At 50.6% G+C, this 15,709-nt stretch overlaps 1 protein-coding gene across 2 annotated transcripts in view; it reads left to right on the top strand.

Annotated features, from left to right (window-relative positions):
• The window catches only part of LOC122397701 (insulin-like receptor), a 45,884-nt gene extending 30,986 nt beyond the window's left edge, over positions 1-14,898 (top strand). For both annotated transcript variants that reach the window (XM_043397048.1, XM_043397047.1), the window contains exons 3-12: positions 1,150-1,324; positions 1,612-1,855; positions 6,025-6,130; positions 7,488-8,885; positions 8,953-9,257; positions 9,338-9,703; positions 9,792-10,327; positions 10,391-10,886; positions 10,955-11,199; positions 11,275-14,898. In XM_043397048.1, coding sequence (XP_043252983.1) covers positions 1,191-1,324; positions 1,612-1,855; positions 6,025-6,130; positions 7,488-8,885; positions 8,953-9,257; positions 9,338-9,703; positions 9,792-10,327; positions 10,391-10,886; positions 10,955-11,199; positions 11,275-11,929 — 4,485 coding nt within the window. In that variant the 5' untranslated portion in view covers positions 1,150-1,190 and the 3' untranslated portion in view covers positions 11,930-14,898. The remainder of the gene's footprint in view (positions 1-1,149; positions 1,325-1,611; positions 1,856-6,024; positions 6,131-7,487; positions 8,886-8,952; positions 9,258-9,337; positions 9,704-9,791; positions 10,328-10,390; positions 10,887-10,954; positions 11,200-11,274) is intronic.
• The last annotated feature ends 811 nt before the right edge of the window (positions 14,899-15,709 follow it).

Below are 15,709 nucleotides of genomic sequence, written 5' to 3'. Positions count from 1 at the left end.
GGGTCTCTCGAGACCTCGTAATTCGTACACCAGGCTAAAGAGGCCCGTTAGCCTCCTACAATACGGTGATTGACTTTTCGATGTCGTCGAGGAATCTTGTTTATAGTATATACGCTAACTCCGGGTTTATTTACGACGTTTGATCGTTGCACGGCAGCACGGTGTTTTGTTTACCGAGGAAGCGCGCGATTGGGAAGCGAGAAGACCCGCGGACAGTTAACCGTAGGTTAAAAGTCACCGGCGGCGATCTAAATGTGTAATAGCCGAGTGGAGAGCCGACGCGAGGTGACCGCGTGCCTAGATCAACTTGCCCGCCTTCGTGGTTATTCCAATGCCAGCCGATGCAGCGTATTTTTAGCACGGCCCGTTACAATCGACCGCGTCGTGTCGACGCTTAACCGCCCGACTGTTAAAGTGACAATGCCGACGCTGCAGCGATCCCGACGTCTAGCACGTGGACGCCACGCCACCGCTCGTCGTCCCGCCTAATCGAATCCTCCGCGACTTAAATCTACCGTTGAACATCGAAAGTTCAATTTTTCGTTGCATATACGCCTTTGCGCTCCATGTTTTCGTTTTGTACAGCACCGTGGTCCTGTTATTCTCGATTATCTGTTGTGTTTGTTCGCGTTGGCACGCAGCCAGTCTTATCTACCGGCTCGTGCCTTATTAACTTTTCTAATATGCAGAGTTCCTGCCGACGCATTGAAAATAATGGGCAATTTACAGGTTCGGTATATCAGGTATATCAGGTTCGCAAAAATAACAAGGTGTACACACGAGAGACAGACGGTTCGCGATAATCGCCGGTAGGCAAAGTCACGCGTACGCGACGCCCCGCCGTGAAAGTGTTAACAATTCGGAGCAACTTGGGCTATCGAATTGGTCCGGTTTGCGGAGAAGGGGAGGCAAACGGATATTAACGATCTAGTCAGGTTAAGACAAGGTTGCTCGACCTTGCCTCTGAATAGCGTGTATCGTTTTCCCAATGGTCGAGCGCTAGATCGACTGTAATCGGTGCGCGATTGCGGCCGAGCAGAGTCGCCTTTTTCCGTTCGGTGCTCGGCCCGTTATTATTTTTCGAGAATCTCTTTTCTATTACGCTTTCCTCCGCGCGACTCGCTGAAAAAAATCCGATTTCTGTTGCAGTGTGCCAAAGCGTAGACATAAGAAACGACGTGCGTAATTTCATGAAACTGAAGGGATGTCGGATCGTCGAGGGCTTCGTACAAATAGTACTGATCGACAACGCCGAGCCAGGACAGTACGCCAACATTTCTTTCCCGGAGTTGAGAGAGATCACCGGATATCTGATGTTCTACAGGTAAAGCTGTCCTTGAAACGATGGTCAAACTGCTCGTAAATTCGAAAGAAAGCACGAAAACGATGGTGAAGATATATCTCGGTGTCCCCGAGTCGTAAACTTTCCTCGATCGAAGGTGCCAACGAGCGAGCAACGCGCGTCGTTTCGACAACGAACTTCCGCTCGCTATAAACCTTCCTCGTGCTATCCGCTTCTTTCCGGCCCGTTCTTTTACAGCCTCGTAAAAGCACGCGTGGCCGCGACCAGCACGAGAGAGGATTTACTCTCGTTTCTCGTTTGCGTTGCAGGGTAAAAGGTCTGCGGAGCATCGGTCGGCTATTCCCAAACCTGACTGTGATCCGCGGCCAGTCCCTTTTGAAGAACTACGCGTTGGTCGCGTTCGAGATGATGCACCTGCAGGAGATCGGTCTTCACAGCCTCACCACGATCGTGCGGGGCTCCGTACGGTTCGAGATGAACCCCGCTCTCTGTTACGTGGACACGATCGACTGGGACTTAATCGTCAAGGCCGGAAAAGCCGAACACGATAGGGTAAGTCGATAGGTTCACAAAGGATCAAGATGTAAAAAGTACCATTTGGATTCGTCGGTGGCTGGGATTGGTAAACAGTGCCCATCTGGCCGTGTAGTAAATAATCGTAAGAACCAGTCGGCGGGGTGGCTGGGGAGCGGGATGATCGCGTCGCGTGTCGACGCCGCCGCTGCTGGAATGCGTTCGGCTGCGTCGTGTTGGTCGCTTTCTGACCCCGCGACTCCGACGCGGCAGTTTCGAGCGACCGCGCGCTATTTTCTGCCGGAGTTCTTTGTCCGAGAATACGCTCCCGAGCGTACATAGACTTAGGAGACAGTGTGTATCGCGGCCGGATTCCGTGTCGAACGTCGCGGGTACGATCGCTCCGCTCCACGACCAATTGCTTCCGGGCCCGAGACGGTTTCCCTTCGCTCGGAAGCAATAATATCGCCCGGTTCCAGCATAAATCAGAATCGTGTTCTGGCACCGGTTTCTCGACCGGACTATTTCTGGCGTACCCCGACCGCGACTTGCTCCGTCCTCTCGGTAATGGAGTAATAATATCGTTATTGTGTCCGTTAATCTCGCGCGGTACTTTCGGGATAACCATCACCCTGTTCCTCTGACTCACTGCCACGGAATGTTTAGTAGCTTCGTTTTCATTTAGTCAGCCTGTAACCAAAGACTGTGGTTCACCAATCGTCCAAGATATCGTGGCGGCTTGCTGATGTAGGAAGGAAATAAACGAAATAGCAGGAGGAAAGAAGAGGGGTGCGTTTGATCGTGGTATCTTTTTTCTTGTATCGTCATCGTCATCAGATTCGGAAAGAAGACGCTTGTTGCCGAGTGGGCATCCCTTCCATTTATCGCCACGATCCACCAGCGATCTTTCCCCGGTCCCGATTCGAGACCAATTGCTCGCCGGTTACCAAGAGTACCTTTCACGACCCAAGAAACCGTTTATTCGCGCGAGCGTGACGCCCATCCGACCGCGTTTCTGCGTTAAACCCGGAGACTCGGCCAAGAGTGGTGACATTGTTTCGTCGAGCGATTAAAAGCCGTGCAAGTTGTCCTCTTAAAAAGTAAATCTCATTCGGCGAGGTTATCGCTCCGACGAGGCCACCGTCTCTGTCACGCGACTGTTAAGCAACTGGAAATTGTTTAATTTGTTTCGCGACGAGAGTGACCACGCGCTGCTGCAACCTACGCCACGAATTTTATCCGGACCTCTTGTTTCAACGTTTCACTCGACGATGAAATGTTTTACTTATATAAAAGTATCGTAATATATTAAAAGCTTGGTCCTTGGCGTTCACGGCTTTCGTTATCGCGTCCGATATGCGAATCCACGTAAGCGACGCGTGGCATCCACGATCGAATGTGTTTTCAAGTATACGCATTGTCCGTACCGAGAGTAAAGCGATAGATTACGCGTTCGAGGGGTAGATCGGATCGATCGATCGATCGAGCAGGCCAGGTAAACTGGAAATTATTTTGCCTTTGAATGTTTTTCGTAGACGGAAGTCGTATGCGCAAAGTGATATTATGGGTCCTCTGGTTTCCCTCGGTATCGTGAATATTTCAACATGCTCGTTAGATGGTACACTGTTTTGCAATGTAAATGAACCAGTGGCCAGTACGCGAGTTCGCCAACGAAACGTTTCGAGATTCCGCGTTTGATAGATATACGCTCATTAACTATTCCGTTAAGCAGTTCGGTTGTTAAGTTTCCAAGAATGGACGCCGCTGTGTAAACGTTCCACGGTCGAGACGGGCATCGTTATACGCGTTGGCCAAAATTACCACAATGTTTCCTTACGGTTATAAATAGCGGAGAAAGTAGTTTCCACGGAAACTGATATAATACAGTCGAGGGTAAAATTAATTGGACGTATATGTCTGTTCTACGTAAATGTAAAACATCTGTGTATTGTAATGCTCGAGAGATCGGTACAATGGCCGTTCCAGGGTACGAAAAGTCTGGTAGCTTCCTAACGGACGATTTCCAAAGCGAGATTCGGACACAACTTGGCCTTTATCGGATCCACGAAATCGCATCGAAAAGCGTCCCCGACAAAGGGCGACGTCGCTGATAAATCCGATGTACAGGATGATCGGCCACTCTCGAGGGATCGGTTTCCGGGTAAAGAGATTCGAGTCCCCGAGTACAGACTCTCGATAGTTTCTCGATGATTATCCAACAGGGAGCTTCGAAGCTTCGTCGTCGATATAAACTCGTGTCCTCGAATAAGAATTCTGTGCATAGGATCTCGCGACGTTCCCGATTTCATTAACATTGTTCGCGTTGTGGTCCCGGGGGATGATGATACGGACGGAGGAGAGAAACTGCGACTCGGAGCGTTGTTGTTCGAAACGCGGACAAGCAAGTTTCGAGGTCTAAACTGGCGCGTGGAAACTCACTTGTCCCTAACTTTGGCACCGGAAAAAATTCCTGCCTTTCCTGTTCCCGTTAATCCCTGATTGAACGTTCGTTGTTCCTTATCTCTCTGATACTGACACTCGTTGCATCACGCCGCTTCTCGCGAGATAGATCTATCCTGTCGGCTTTGCTCGGAATATCGAGCTCCGTTTCCACAAATTATCGTATCGGGATTAGCTGCAAATCCAAAACACATTACGAAACATAGCTTCGTATCCGCCATCCGTAGATTATCATTTCCAGATAACTTTTCGCCAAGTAGACCACTTCCATTCGAAAGACACGATAGTTGGTTTTTTACGTCCAGAATAAAAGAGCGATCGTCTCGCGGCGAGAATGGGTCGTGATAGTGATCGATGAAACGTGACCGGGTCAGAAGGTTAATTAGTATCCGGCCGATGCGCTAGAAAGTTCGAGGTTCGGATCTTTTCGACGTTGCGTAATCGCGAAAAGGATCGCAAAACCGGGTTTCTTGCAATTTATTTCCCTGCAATCTCGAAACGAATTCAATTCTCAACGCGGGGGCGTCTGGATCTCCTTCGAGAAAGATCCTCTGACCCATTTGCATCGCGCCTGTCCATCACACGCTGTTTCCACTTATACCAATCTCCAACTCGAACGCTATTACGTACGATGGAAACAAGTTGATTCGATCGTCTTCGCTAGTTTCCCATTTAAATAGTAAGATAAACAATTTCGGTGTATATTTATCGATCCGCGTGCGATTTTTGACCCCGATTCGTGGCGGGTTCGCGTGGCAAGAATTAGGACTCGAGGAAAAAGGAACGCGTGGACGATTTTTTCCCTGCCCGGTCGTTGCGTGTCGTGCTGAAACTCGGCCATTTTAATACCCCCGGCGCGGCGTTCCGCGCGACAATAATTGTTCCGTCTTAGGGGGCTATTCGGTCAAGTGCCCCTCTAAATCTCTGCGTACCGGTCGCTTCTCGCCGATAGTCTAATTTTATTGCATCTGGTTCATCGATTGTTCCCACATCTGCGCAACAGACACTGACCTGGACGCTGACTGGCCGCTTTCGGGCGTTTATCGGGTCAAAAGTTATTAACAGTTTCCCCGTGGACGACGACCCTCGACGAACCCTGACATTTTACTTTGTCATTTTTAATCCTCCGACCCACAAACACCCCCCGCTTCTGTGCGTTCGCGTGACCGTTGGAAACCGAATGGAATTGTATTTCATCGATTTATTTCTATAACTGGTATAATACGAGCAAGACGTTCCGAAGTAAAAGATTTGGGGTGCAAAAGAAACGTCGTGGAATGTTGGAGTGGAGGAACTCGAGCCGAAACAAAAGCCGCTGCGAGAGGATTGATGCGTGCGTATCGAGATATTCCGTTTCCCTAGGCGTATGGAAATAAAAGTTTGGTAAGGCGGGGAAATAGCAGCACGGCGATAAAAATAAGTAATAGAAGGCGCCAGACGTATCGATCCGAGGTCTCGGTCTCCCGTACCCCTTCGCAGGAGGAATTCTTTAGCTCGGTGCGTGGATAACAACGAGGTGAGAACTCGCTCGCGTTTCTAAGTAAATACCCCGCGTGGTTCTCGCGACGAACACGGTCAACGAATTTCAACGCCCTCTTTCCACGGAACGGGTTCGTAACGATCGACAAACGCTCGTACGCTCGATGCTAATAGAATGCTCTAACAAAGTGCCGGGCCGCCGACAACGCGAACAATTTCGAATGGTAACGCGCGCGAGACGTTAATTTCCTCCGCTTTTCTGTTCACAGGGCAACAATCCGAGGAACGGGTGCCCGGTCTGTGAGAAAAACTGTCCTCAAAAACCGACCAATCCAGGCGAGACTTTGTGCTGGAACCAGCAACACTGCCAACAAAGTAATACTCTCCGCTGTTCGTCCCCGAATCAGAAAATCGCGAATATTATTTTGTATACGCGAACGCCGCTAGATTCGCCGCGAAACAGAAACGCAGAGAGGATCTTGAGTTTCGGAGGCGGCTTCGCCCGACGAGTTCAACGACTCTCTGTGTACGCAAACGCGCGCCGCGATCATCGATTGCCGATGGGAATGTCCTTGGACGCCTATCGTCCTACAATACTCGGCTTTCGATCGAAAGGGGAAAAGTTCGAGGCTTCCCTGACCGCCGCGCGTAAATTCCACGTTGCCGCGGGACGAGAGCAAATGGACGCCACGAACGGTTATCTTCCCTCCGAAATTCTACGATCGTTCGTTCGCCTTGCGGAAAATGGAGTCTGTCCGTTTCGATTCGTTCCGTTCGTAGGCGAGAAGAGACCGAAGAATTGACGGCGCGTGACGTCGGCCACCGTGGTGCGCCACGACGCTCAATTACGCCTTCGACTTGGATCGTTGCTACGGATCCCTCATATTTGCACGCTTAAACTATTTCGGTGTACTTTACAAGTTTCTCGACCATTTTCTCGTACACGCCGTTTCGCCGTTTCGTCTCGTATCGTAGCGACGATATTCGGCGCTGAATGCAAACGACCAGGGTTTCGGGCGAATGTTTACGCATTTACGAAACGCGCATGAGAATTGATTTTTAAACCTGTTTCGGACGGGATCGCGACAGAGATATTGCAATCGAGTTGCGTAGGGTTAAGGAAAAAGCACACCAGATGAATTTCGATCGAAACCTTTAACCAGCGTCGGATTTAACGGAGATCAACGTTTTAAATACCCGTTTGCAAATAAATAAATAGAATCGCGAGTGTCGGCGCGAGTCGATAACCCCGACTGGACAGAATTTACATCGAAATTCAGAACTGCTTTCGCACGAACGTGCGAGAGACTCCGTGCTAACGATACATGCTGGTCTCGCGTGAGCAAACTCGCGTGATCCCTTACGAAACACAATGCATATGGAAATTTTTGTCGCGTGAGAAGAAACGTGTCAATCTCGAAGATAGAGTTGCAAGCAAAAATCACAACCTATTTGTTCGTAGAAAATAAAGTGTCCACGAGAACTCTCGAAATTTCGCGTATTGTCTTCCCCTATCGATCGCAGAGGGTAAATGGCGTACAGGGGAAATAATTGGTCGCACGCGTGTAAAGTCGTTTACTCGGAACCGCCAACGAGATATTCACGCGTGTTTGTATCAGCAACGTTGATCTCGTTCGGCAAGAATCGCATTGTGAAAATTAAAACGTGTACGGGTGAAACTCGTGATCGTAGAAAGGGTCAGGCTGGTAAATCGAGTTTTCCCGGATTTCAGTTTGCGACCCGAAATGCGAGAACAACGCCTGCGACGAGACGGGCAAGTGTTGCCACCCGTCGTGCCTGGGTACGTGTTTCGGGCCGACGATGAGCGACTGTATGGTGTGCAAGAACGTGATGACCGCGAACAACGAATGCAAGGACAGGTGTCCGGACGGGCTGCTAGAGTTTATGAGCCACCGGTGCATCGACGAGGACAGGTGTCGTCGTATGGAGAAACCACGGGAGGCGTACAACGTGAAGAACTTCCCGTACAAGCCGTTCAACGGGAGCTGCACGATGGAGTGTCCGGCCGGATACACGGACGAGGAGATAAATGGTAAACCGTCGTGCAAGAAGTGCGACGGTCGCTGTCAGAAGAAGTGCGCCGGATTGAACGTGGACAGTATATCCTCAGCGCAGACACTGCGCGGTTGCACCCACATAACCGGGAACCTGGAGATACAGATACGCGGCGGCAAGAACATCGTCAAGGAGCTGGAGGACAGCCTGAGCACCATAGAGGAGATCGACGGCTATCTGAAGGTCGTGCGTAGCTTTCAGCTGATATCGTTGAACTTTCTCAAGAATCTTCGGCTGATACGCGGCAACGACATCGACAGCTCCAAGAACTCCCTGGTGGTGATGGACAACCAGAACCTGCGGGAGCTGTGGGACTGGAGCTGGCACCGCGACATAAAGATCCTGTCCAAGGGCGAGCCCGGCAAAGTGTTCTTCCATCTGAATCCGAAACTGTGTCTGGACAAGATCGAGACGTTGAGGGAGAAGGCGGGCCTGAGGCCGTTCACCGATTTCGATGTGGTGCCGAACAGCAACGGGGACAAGGTGGCCTGCAACGTGACCGAACTGAAGACCAGGGTGGGCACAAAATCGCCATGGGGGGCGGTGATAGAGTGGGAGCCGTTCAACCACCACGACGCCAGGTCGCTGTTGGGCTACGTGGTGTACTTCATCGAGGCACCGAATGGAAACGTGACGATGTACGACGGCAGGGACGCCTGCGGCGGGGACGGCTGGAAGGTGGACGACGTGGCGGCGAACAGGAACGCCAGCTTGATGGAGAGCTCGAAATTTCCCGGGCAAGAGGAGAAGAGGGTGCACGCCCACTATCTGGCTCAGTTGAAGCCGTACACGCGGTACGCGTACTACGTGAAGACTTACACGATAGCCAGCGAGAGGTCCGGTGCCCAGAGCAACCTGACCTATTTCAGAACGATGCCCGAGGCACCCGAGCCTCCGAGGTTCCTCAAAACCTGGAGCACATCGAGCAACGAGCTAGGCATGTCCTGGTCCCCGCCACTGAACAAGAACGGAAGATTGACCCACTATCGAATCTCCAGCCGATGGGAACCGGACGATCCGAACTTTATCGATCAGAGGAACTACTGCGAGGAACGTACGTGAAACGGTCTCGCCTCTAACGGGTGTTGTTTTTTTATTATAACTATTATTGTGTGTTGCAGCGATGCTGCTGACGGACAAGAAGGCGATCTCGGCGGAGGACGAGGATCGGAAACGGATGGAGGAGGAGGATAGGAAACGGATGGAGGAAGAGAAGAAGAACATCGCTTCGAAGGCCGAGACTTGCGAGTGCACGAATCGCGAGACCGATCAGTCGCTACGGGAGAAGGAAGCCTCGAGCGCGATCGCCTTCGAGGACGCTTTGCACAACCAGGTGTACGTGAAGCGGAAAACGAGGACGAAGCGGGACCTAGGGAACGCGCCGTTCGTTTCTTCCGGCCGTAAAACGGTGGTGGACCGCGATCTGGTAAGATAATCCAACAGCGGGTTCTCTCTCGGTCGGTTCTTGCCGAAAAACCGCGGTTCTTACCGTTTTCGAATGCGCAGCCCATCGTGAACAAGATGGAGAACAACACCTACGTGGTTTTCGGGCAACTCGTGCCGAGCACCAACTTGTCCTACGTGATAAAAAATGTACGTCACTTCGCCGTGTACTACATCGAGGTGCAGGCGTGTAGGGCGCAAGAGATGAACGACAACTACACGAAATGCTCCACCAAGAGTATGAGGACCATCCGTACGTTCGCGTTGGACAGCGCCGACAATATTCCACCGAACACGTTCGAGATGAGCACGTCTCGCGAGAACAACAGCCTGACGACCATGGTCACGCTTCAGTGGGAGGAACCCCCGCAACCCAACGGTCTGATAGTCACTTACCAGATCGAGTACAAGAGGGTGGACATTCAAAACGTGAGTTTCTTTCCTTTTATCACGACGATACAAATCATAAAAAGTATCTGACGAATTTTTGAGGCTCCGCCTGCCTGCCTGCTTCCAGTACAAGCCGACGGTGATTTGCATCACGAGGCGGGATTTTACCAAAGCGGGGAAATCGTACGTACTGAAGGGTCTACAAGCCGGAAACTACTCCGTGAAGGTCAGAGCGACCAGTCTGGCTGGTAACGGCGCGTACACGCAGGTCAAGTACTTTTACATCGAGGAACGGAACACGCTGAGCATGTTCTGGTTGATCTTTTGGCTGTTATTCTGTGTGATACTGCTGGTTCTCTGTTTGACGGTGTTCTACGTGTTGAAACGGAAGTATATGAAGGGCGTGGCGAACGCGACCCTGATAGCGACGGTGAACCCGGAGTACATGAGCGCCCCGTACGTCCTGGACGAATGGGAGGTGCCCAGAGAGAAGATCGAGATGCTCAAGTCGCTGGGAAACGGTTCGTTCGGGATGGTGTACGAAGGCATAGCCAGGGATATCGTGAAAGGTAAACCGGAAGTCCAATGCGCCGTGAAAACGGTGAACAAGGACGCCACTAATCGGGAGCGTATCGAGTTTCTCAACGAGGCGTCGGTCATGAAGTAAGTTGGAAGATACTACGCAACGTCTTTCTCTTTATTTGACCCTTCGATTTTCTTCCCCAGGGGCTTCGACGCTCATCACGTGGTAAAGTTGTTGGGTGTCGTGACGCGCGGGCAACCAACGTTGGTCATCATGGAACTGATGGTGAACGGCGATCTGAAGAGATACCTGAGAAGCCACAGACCGGGAACGTGCGAGAACTTCTCGAACACGCCCCCGAAATTGGAAAGAATACTCCAAATGGCGATCGAGATCGCGGACGGTATGGCGTATCTCGCGACGAAGAAGTTCGTCCACAGAGATCTGGCCGCGCGGAATTGCATGGTCGCCGAGGATCTGACCGTGAAGGTGGGAGACTTTGGGATGACCAGAGACGTGTACGAGAGAGATTACTATCGAAAGGGGAGCAAGGGTCTTTTGCCGGTTAGGTGGATGGCGCCCGAGAGCTTGAAGGACGGCGTGTTCAGCAGCTATTCCGACGTCTGGAGCTACGGGGTCGTGTTGTGGGAAATGGTGACGTTCGCGTCGCAGCCCTATCAGGGTTTAGCCAACGACCAGGTGTGCAGGAGGACGACCCGAGCACCGGCAAGGTCGATCGTAGCCAGTCTAACCTCGCTACTTCACAGGTTTTGCGGTACGTGATCGAAGGAGGAGTGATGGAGCGACCGGAGAATTGTCCGGAGCTACTGTACGAGCTGATGAAACGCACTTGGAGACACAAAGCGACCAGGAGACCCACGTTCATGGACATCGCCATGATGTTGCTAAAACACATCGATTCCGAAAAATTTCAACTAGTCAGTTTCTATCACAGCACGGAGGGAATCGAGGCACGAAGTCAAAACAGATCCAACTCTCCGCTGACCGACCAGTAAGTATTACCAATATCCGTCGCCTGACGGACACACGATCGTTGCAGTTACGTTTCATCGACTCGCGTTCGTAGACACTTGGAGCTCTCTACTTTGCAAGACCTGCAAGAAGAAGAGACGGAAGGCGAGGAGGACTCCCCGTTGCGGCAAGATTTCGGCAACTTCGCCAGCGTCGAGCCCAGCAGTATTAAAAACATCTTCGAGTTCCGCTACGGGATGGACTCCTACGGCGAGAACTCGAAGGCCACCGTCAACTGTCACAACGCGAACTCCTCGAACGTGCCGTTGAAGGCGTGTTTCGACGACTTCGACGGAGTCTCCGCGAACTCGATAGCCTCGGGCAAGGACGCTTTGAACCTGCCGTTCGCGGAGGAGAGCCTGAAGTCGGTGAGGAGCTCGCCCTTCATGGACGCGAGAAGCGTGTCCAGGAGCAACCTGAGCCAGCTCTCTATGGGCAACAAGTCCGGGAGCAGCCCGATGAACACGAACAAACGAAACTTTCTGAGCAGCCCGAACTCGTCCAAGCTGGCCAGCCCGGACTACGAGAACGGCAGCCCGGAGATACCGTCGACCGTCGAAAAGAGGGAGATGATGCCGCTCAGAGTCGATTTCCCGTCCATGGACGCGATCGACATCGACAACGAGAAAGACTCGATACAATCGACGGTCGAGTACGTAAACAAACCGGAGACTTTGAACAACGGGTACATCAGTGGCGCGACCACGTAGTTTTAACGCGTTCGCGGTTCGAGTTTTTCCTCTCGTCCCTCATCCGCGACTCGGTGCGAGTCCTCGAACGCGTAACGTTACTCGGGAAAGTCTGACGCGGACGTGTTCAGGGTATTCCAAAGTCGAACGACCGTTCGAAAGGGGCAGTGTCTGCGCGACTGATCCGCAAACGCGACTAAATATGTTCCAAAAATCCCTGCCACTGCGTTCTCTCTACGCTCAAGCGGTGCGTTGGACAAAAGTGCGCTTTGGAGAAGCCCGGGGAAGGTGTTCCGATCGTGTAACTTGTATTTTTTAAGCCTTTGGACGCGATCGACCGTGCACGCTCGATTTTTTTTACGCGTCCGTGGTTCGTTTATTTTTCTCTCCGAGAGCAGCCTATCCGCGAGAAGCCGGAAATTTTACTTCGCGCCTCGTTACAGCAGACACTGCCTTTTTAAGACGAAAGAAAATTGCGCGCAGCGGAACGAACGGTGCAAATTCGGCACGTTTGCTGACAAATCGAGGACGACTCGACGAGAACGCGCGCCATTTCTGGCCCGTTGCAGCAGCCGTGTTTTCAATTGTGTACGTAACCATGTACGTAATCACATCAAAGATTTGTATGTTAATTAACGATTTGCTTTACACATGTACGGACAGGGCGTGATTTTTCTAAAGCGACCGATACGATTATTTTTTAAGTTCCCGGACGTGAGGTTCGAACGGAGACGTCGCGTAGCGGAAACGACTATTTTTTAACGCTACATTTACGGAACCCATTACTTTGTCGGTTCCATTTGTTAGATTCCATGCTTAAAGTTACAGAACTCGTAAATACTGTTTCTTAGTAATTTATACTAAATTTGATCGATTTAATGATGTAAATATATATACCGATTAAATGAACAATCGTATTTTAACGTAATCGTCAACACGAAAGGTTTCGTGGAAAATATGTGCAATCGATGTCCATAAATTTTCTCGCGTTACATAGGAGTCTGTTGGATTTAAGTTTTTCGCTCGAGACAATGAATTTTCAATCTGTACATAATTAGAGCCACGAATAACAACTTGAGAAATAATCAGGACGTTCGTTTTACAAAGATCGCTATACGCGTGTGTACATGTTAATTAGAGTGCGTGTGTATGTACGTGTGAGTGGGTGCGTGTGCGTGTCCGTTACATTATTAATAATTTAGAAACGCGTTTCTCTTCGTTCGAAACTAACCGTGACAAGGAAACGTCGGCTTCCTACCTTACGTTGACTGCGTCGAAGCGGTAAATCCAAGTGGCAATTAGGCGCGCCGCCTCGCTACCGGGCGGTACGACGATTTTATACTGTGCAAGGAACACGCGGAACGCGCTTAGCTGCCACTTTGCACGATTTCATGCTTCCTCGCGACTACTATTACCGATAGGTTAGATTATACGACGATTCGTTGGAGAGGGAACGCGTAATCGACCGCATCGAGTATCCTCCCGGAGGAGTACACGACATTTTCCCCGCCATTTTTGCGTGGCCGGAGATCGCCGAGAGACGAAGGCATCCAACGAGGAAACGATTCGGCCCGATTTCCTTGCCGCGGACACGAGAAACCGCATTCCCCGCGAAAGATACGACCCGATCGTGCGATAGAGAAATTACTCGATCGGTGGTCGACGCGGGCGTATCGATGCGTCTCGTGTCGCGCCGTGACGCGAATAGGGGAAACAAATTGAACCATTCGGAGGCATGATCTCAGTATGCTTCCGAGTAGACGAGAGAACGTAGACTGTTTATAGCTCGAGGTCGATCGACGAACGAAATAGGTTCGAACGCAAAAGGTTTTGTCGTCGCCTCGGGAGTTTAGCGTCGAGCAAGAAGCGAGAGGAGAGAATACGATGCCACGAGCAGCAACGCGGTACACGGTCGAGTCTAGACGTAACGAGCCTCTAACACACAAGACTGATTAGCAAATCCCATTTTATTAACGCCAGTGTTTGCTGAGTAAGTTTAACGTAATCGAACGAAATGGTAGAAGTTCCATACACACGTGTATACATATATTTTCTCATCTCTTCGCGAAGGCCATCCTACGTTTTTTTTTAATTTTTTTTTTTCTTTCTCTTTCCTCGTTCGCCGAGTGCATCCGCTCGAGACCCGTTATGTCCCCTTTGTTTCTCCTCGAGACTTACTGTCGCGTGTACTTTCGTTCAATTTTTCTCGCTGACCGGAGAGGCTGTTCCTCCGGATGAACGAGAACCGCCCACAGGACGCGAGAACGAGAAGTTTAACGCGTCGGAATTCGAACTCGCCCGACTTCAGCGATGACTGAAATACCAGGCTTAGCATGTGATAATTCTGCATATGAAAAACATTGCATCGAAAATTAGACGATACAAAGAAGCCATAAGCGAACACAGCGTGGCCCCGATCGCGTCGTATGTCGGAAACGATCGCGATTTTCCTCTACTCGAACCCTCTATATGTACTACGCTCGGTCCTCGTCGGTCGAGCCAAAGTGCCAAGCCGAGGGATTCTCGCGAGCGATCAGTCGGTCGGCGAAATTTAAAAGGAACCCGCGGCGATCGCTCGAGTACTTATGGTCTTTGACCCATGGCTGGAACTTCTTTGGTTCTTCGCAGTGAAATTAACACTCGTTCTCGGTTCCGCGGAGTCCTGCGCGGGCTATTGCTCTTCTTTCTGCATTCGAGACAGGTTCCCCAGTCGGGTTTATCCGTAGGATTGGTCGACTGTCTTTCTCGCGGGCCCTTTTCCGCGAGACGGACAGTCGACCAAGCCCGCGGGCAAATCGACGAACCTCGACGATTTCGGTAGTTTCGAGACCTTTTGCGCACACGGAGGAAGAACAAAAGAATAGCGACGAGACGCGTTTATTTCTATTCTCGAGTACAAAAGACCCTCGTGTTGATTTGAAGTATATTTTTCGAATTGAAAGAACAAATCGAAATGAGCGAACAGTACTCCGTGGAAGGTTGACCACTGTGCTCGAACGAATGTTACGTAGGTAGCCAGCCACCGTGTTGCAAAGAGTTAAGGAACGGATGGAACGCGAGCCGTTCCGACGACGGTCGGCGTGGCCAACTCTTGTATTATAAACAATGTGAAGCCTCGCTCGTATTTTCAAGTATTTAGTGTAATACGGATAAACAGTTAACGCTTAGACCATATGCATAATTTGTACGCGCGTAGGTGCGCGATACAGGGTGTCTCGACGGCGTAGAACGGATTTCGATATGTTCCAAAAAGAAAAAAACATCCCTCGCGACGAGAAGAATAGTTTTTAAACTTACGTTCGATCGTTTACCTTTGTTTCGCGGCGAGCACCCTGTATACGCGTGCACACAGGCTCCGCGTGCGTAAGGCGTCGTAAGATTAAACCAGAAAAATGTTTCCTACAAAGTGACGAGTACTCTCTTATATCATACAAAGTGGCTCGTGACTATAAAAAGAAGTTTCTTAGGCCTATATAGTTTTGAGATCGTATAATATATATACATGTATATATATATATATATGTATATGTATATGTATATGTATATTAAGGAGAAAAGAATCTGATACGAAGGAAATACGCGTAGCGTTACGAGAACGACTGTGCCCGTATACGTATGTATGCCTGTATATCCGAGTGAGAAGAAAACGATGCTAGCGATCGCGGCGAGACAAGAATTTCAACGGGTGACTCGTCGAACCGGCATCGATATCACTAAGGCGAACTAACGTAAAGATTGGACGTTTCGAAGCAGAGATCGACGCGAAATCATTCGACGAGATACGATCCTCGGGACACGCGT

The sequence above is a fragment of the Colletes gigas genome, unplaced genomic scaffold (genome assembly GCF_013123115.1).
Source record: "Colletes gigas isolate AHSC1104 unplaced genomic scaffold, ASM1312311v1 Colletes_gigas_Sc00010, whole genome shotgun sequence".
Classification (NCBI taxonomy): Eukaryota; Metazoa; Arthropoda; class Insecta; order Hymenoptera; family Colletidae; genus Colletes; species Colletes gigas.
The sequence above is the reverse complement of the archived record's forward strand: the minus strand, read 5'-3'. Positions and strand labels throughout refer to the sequence as shown.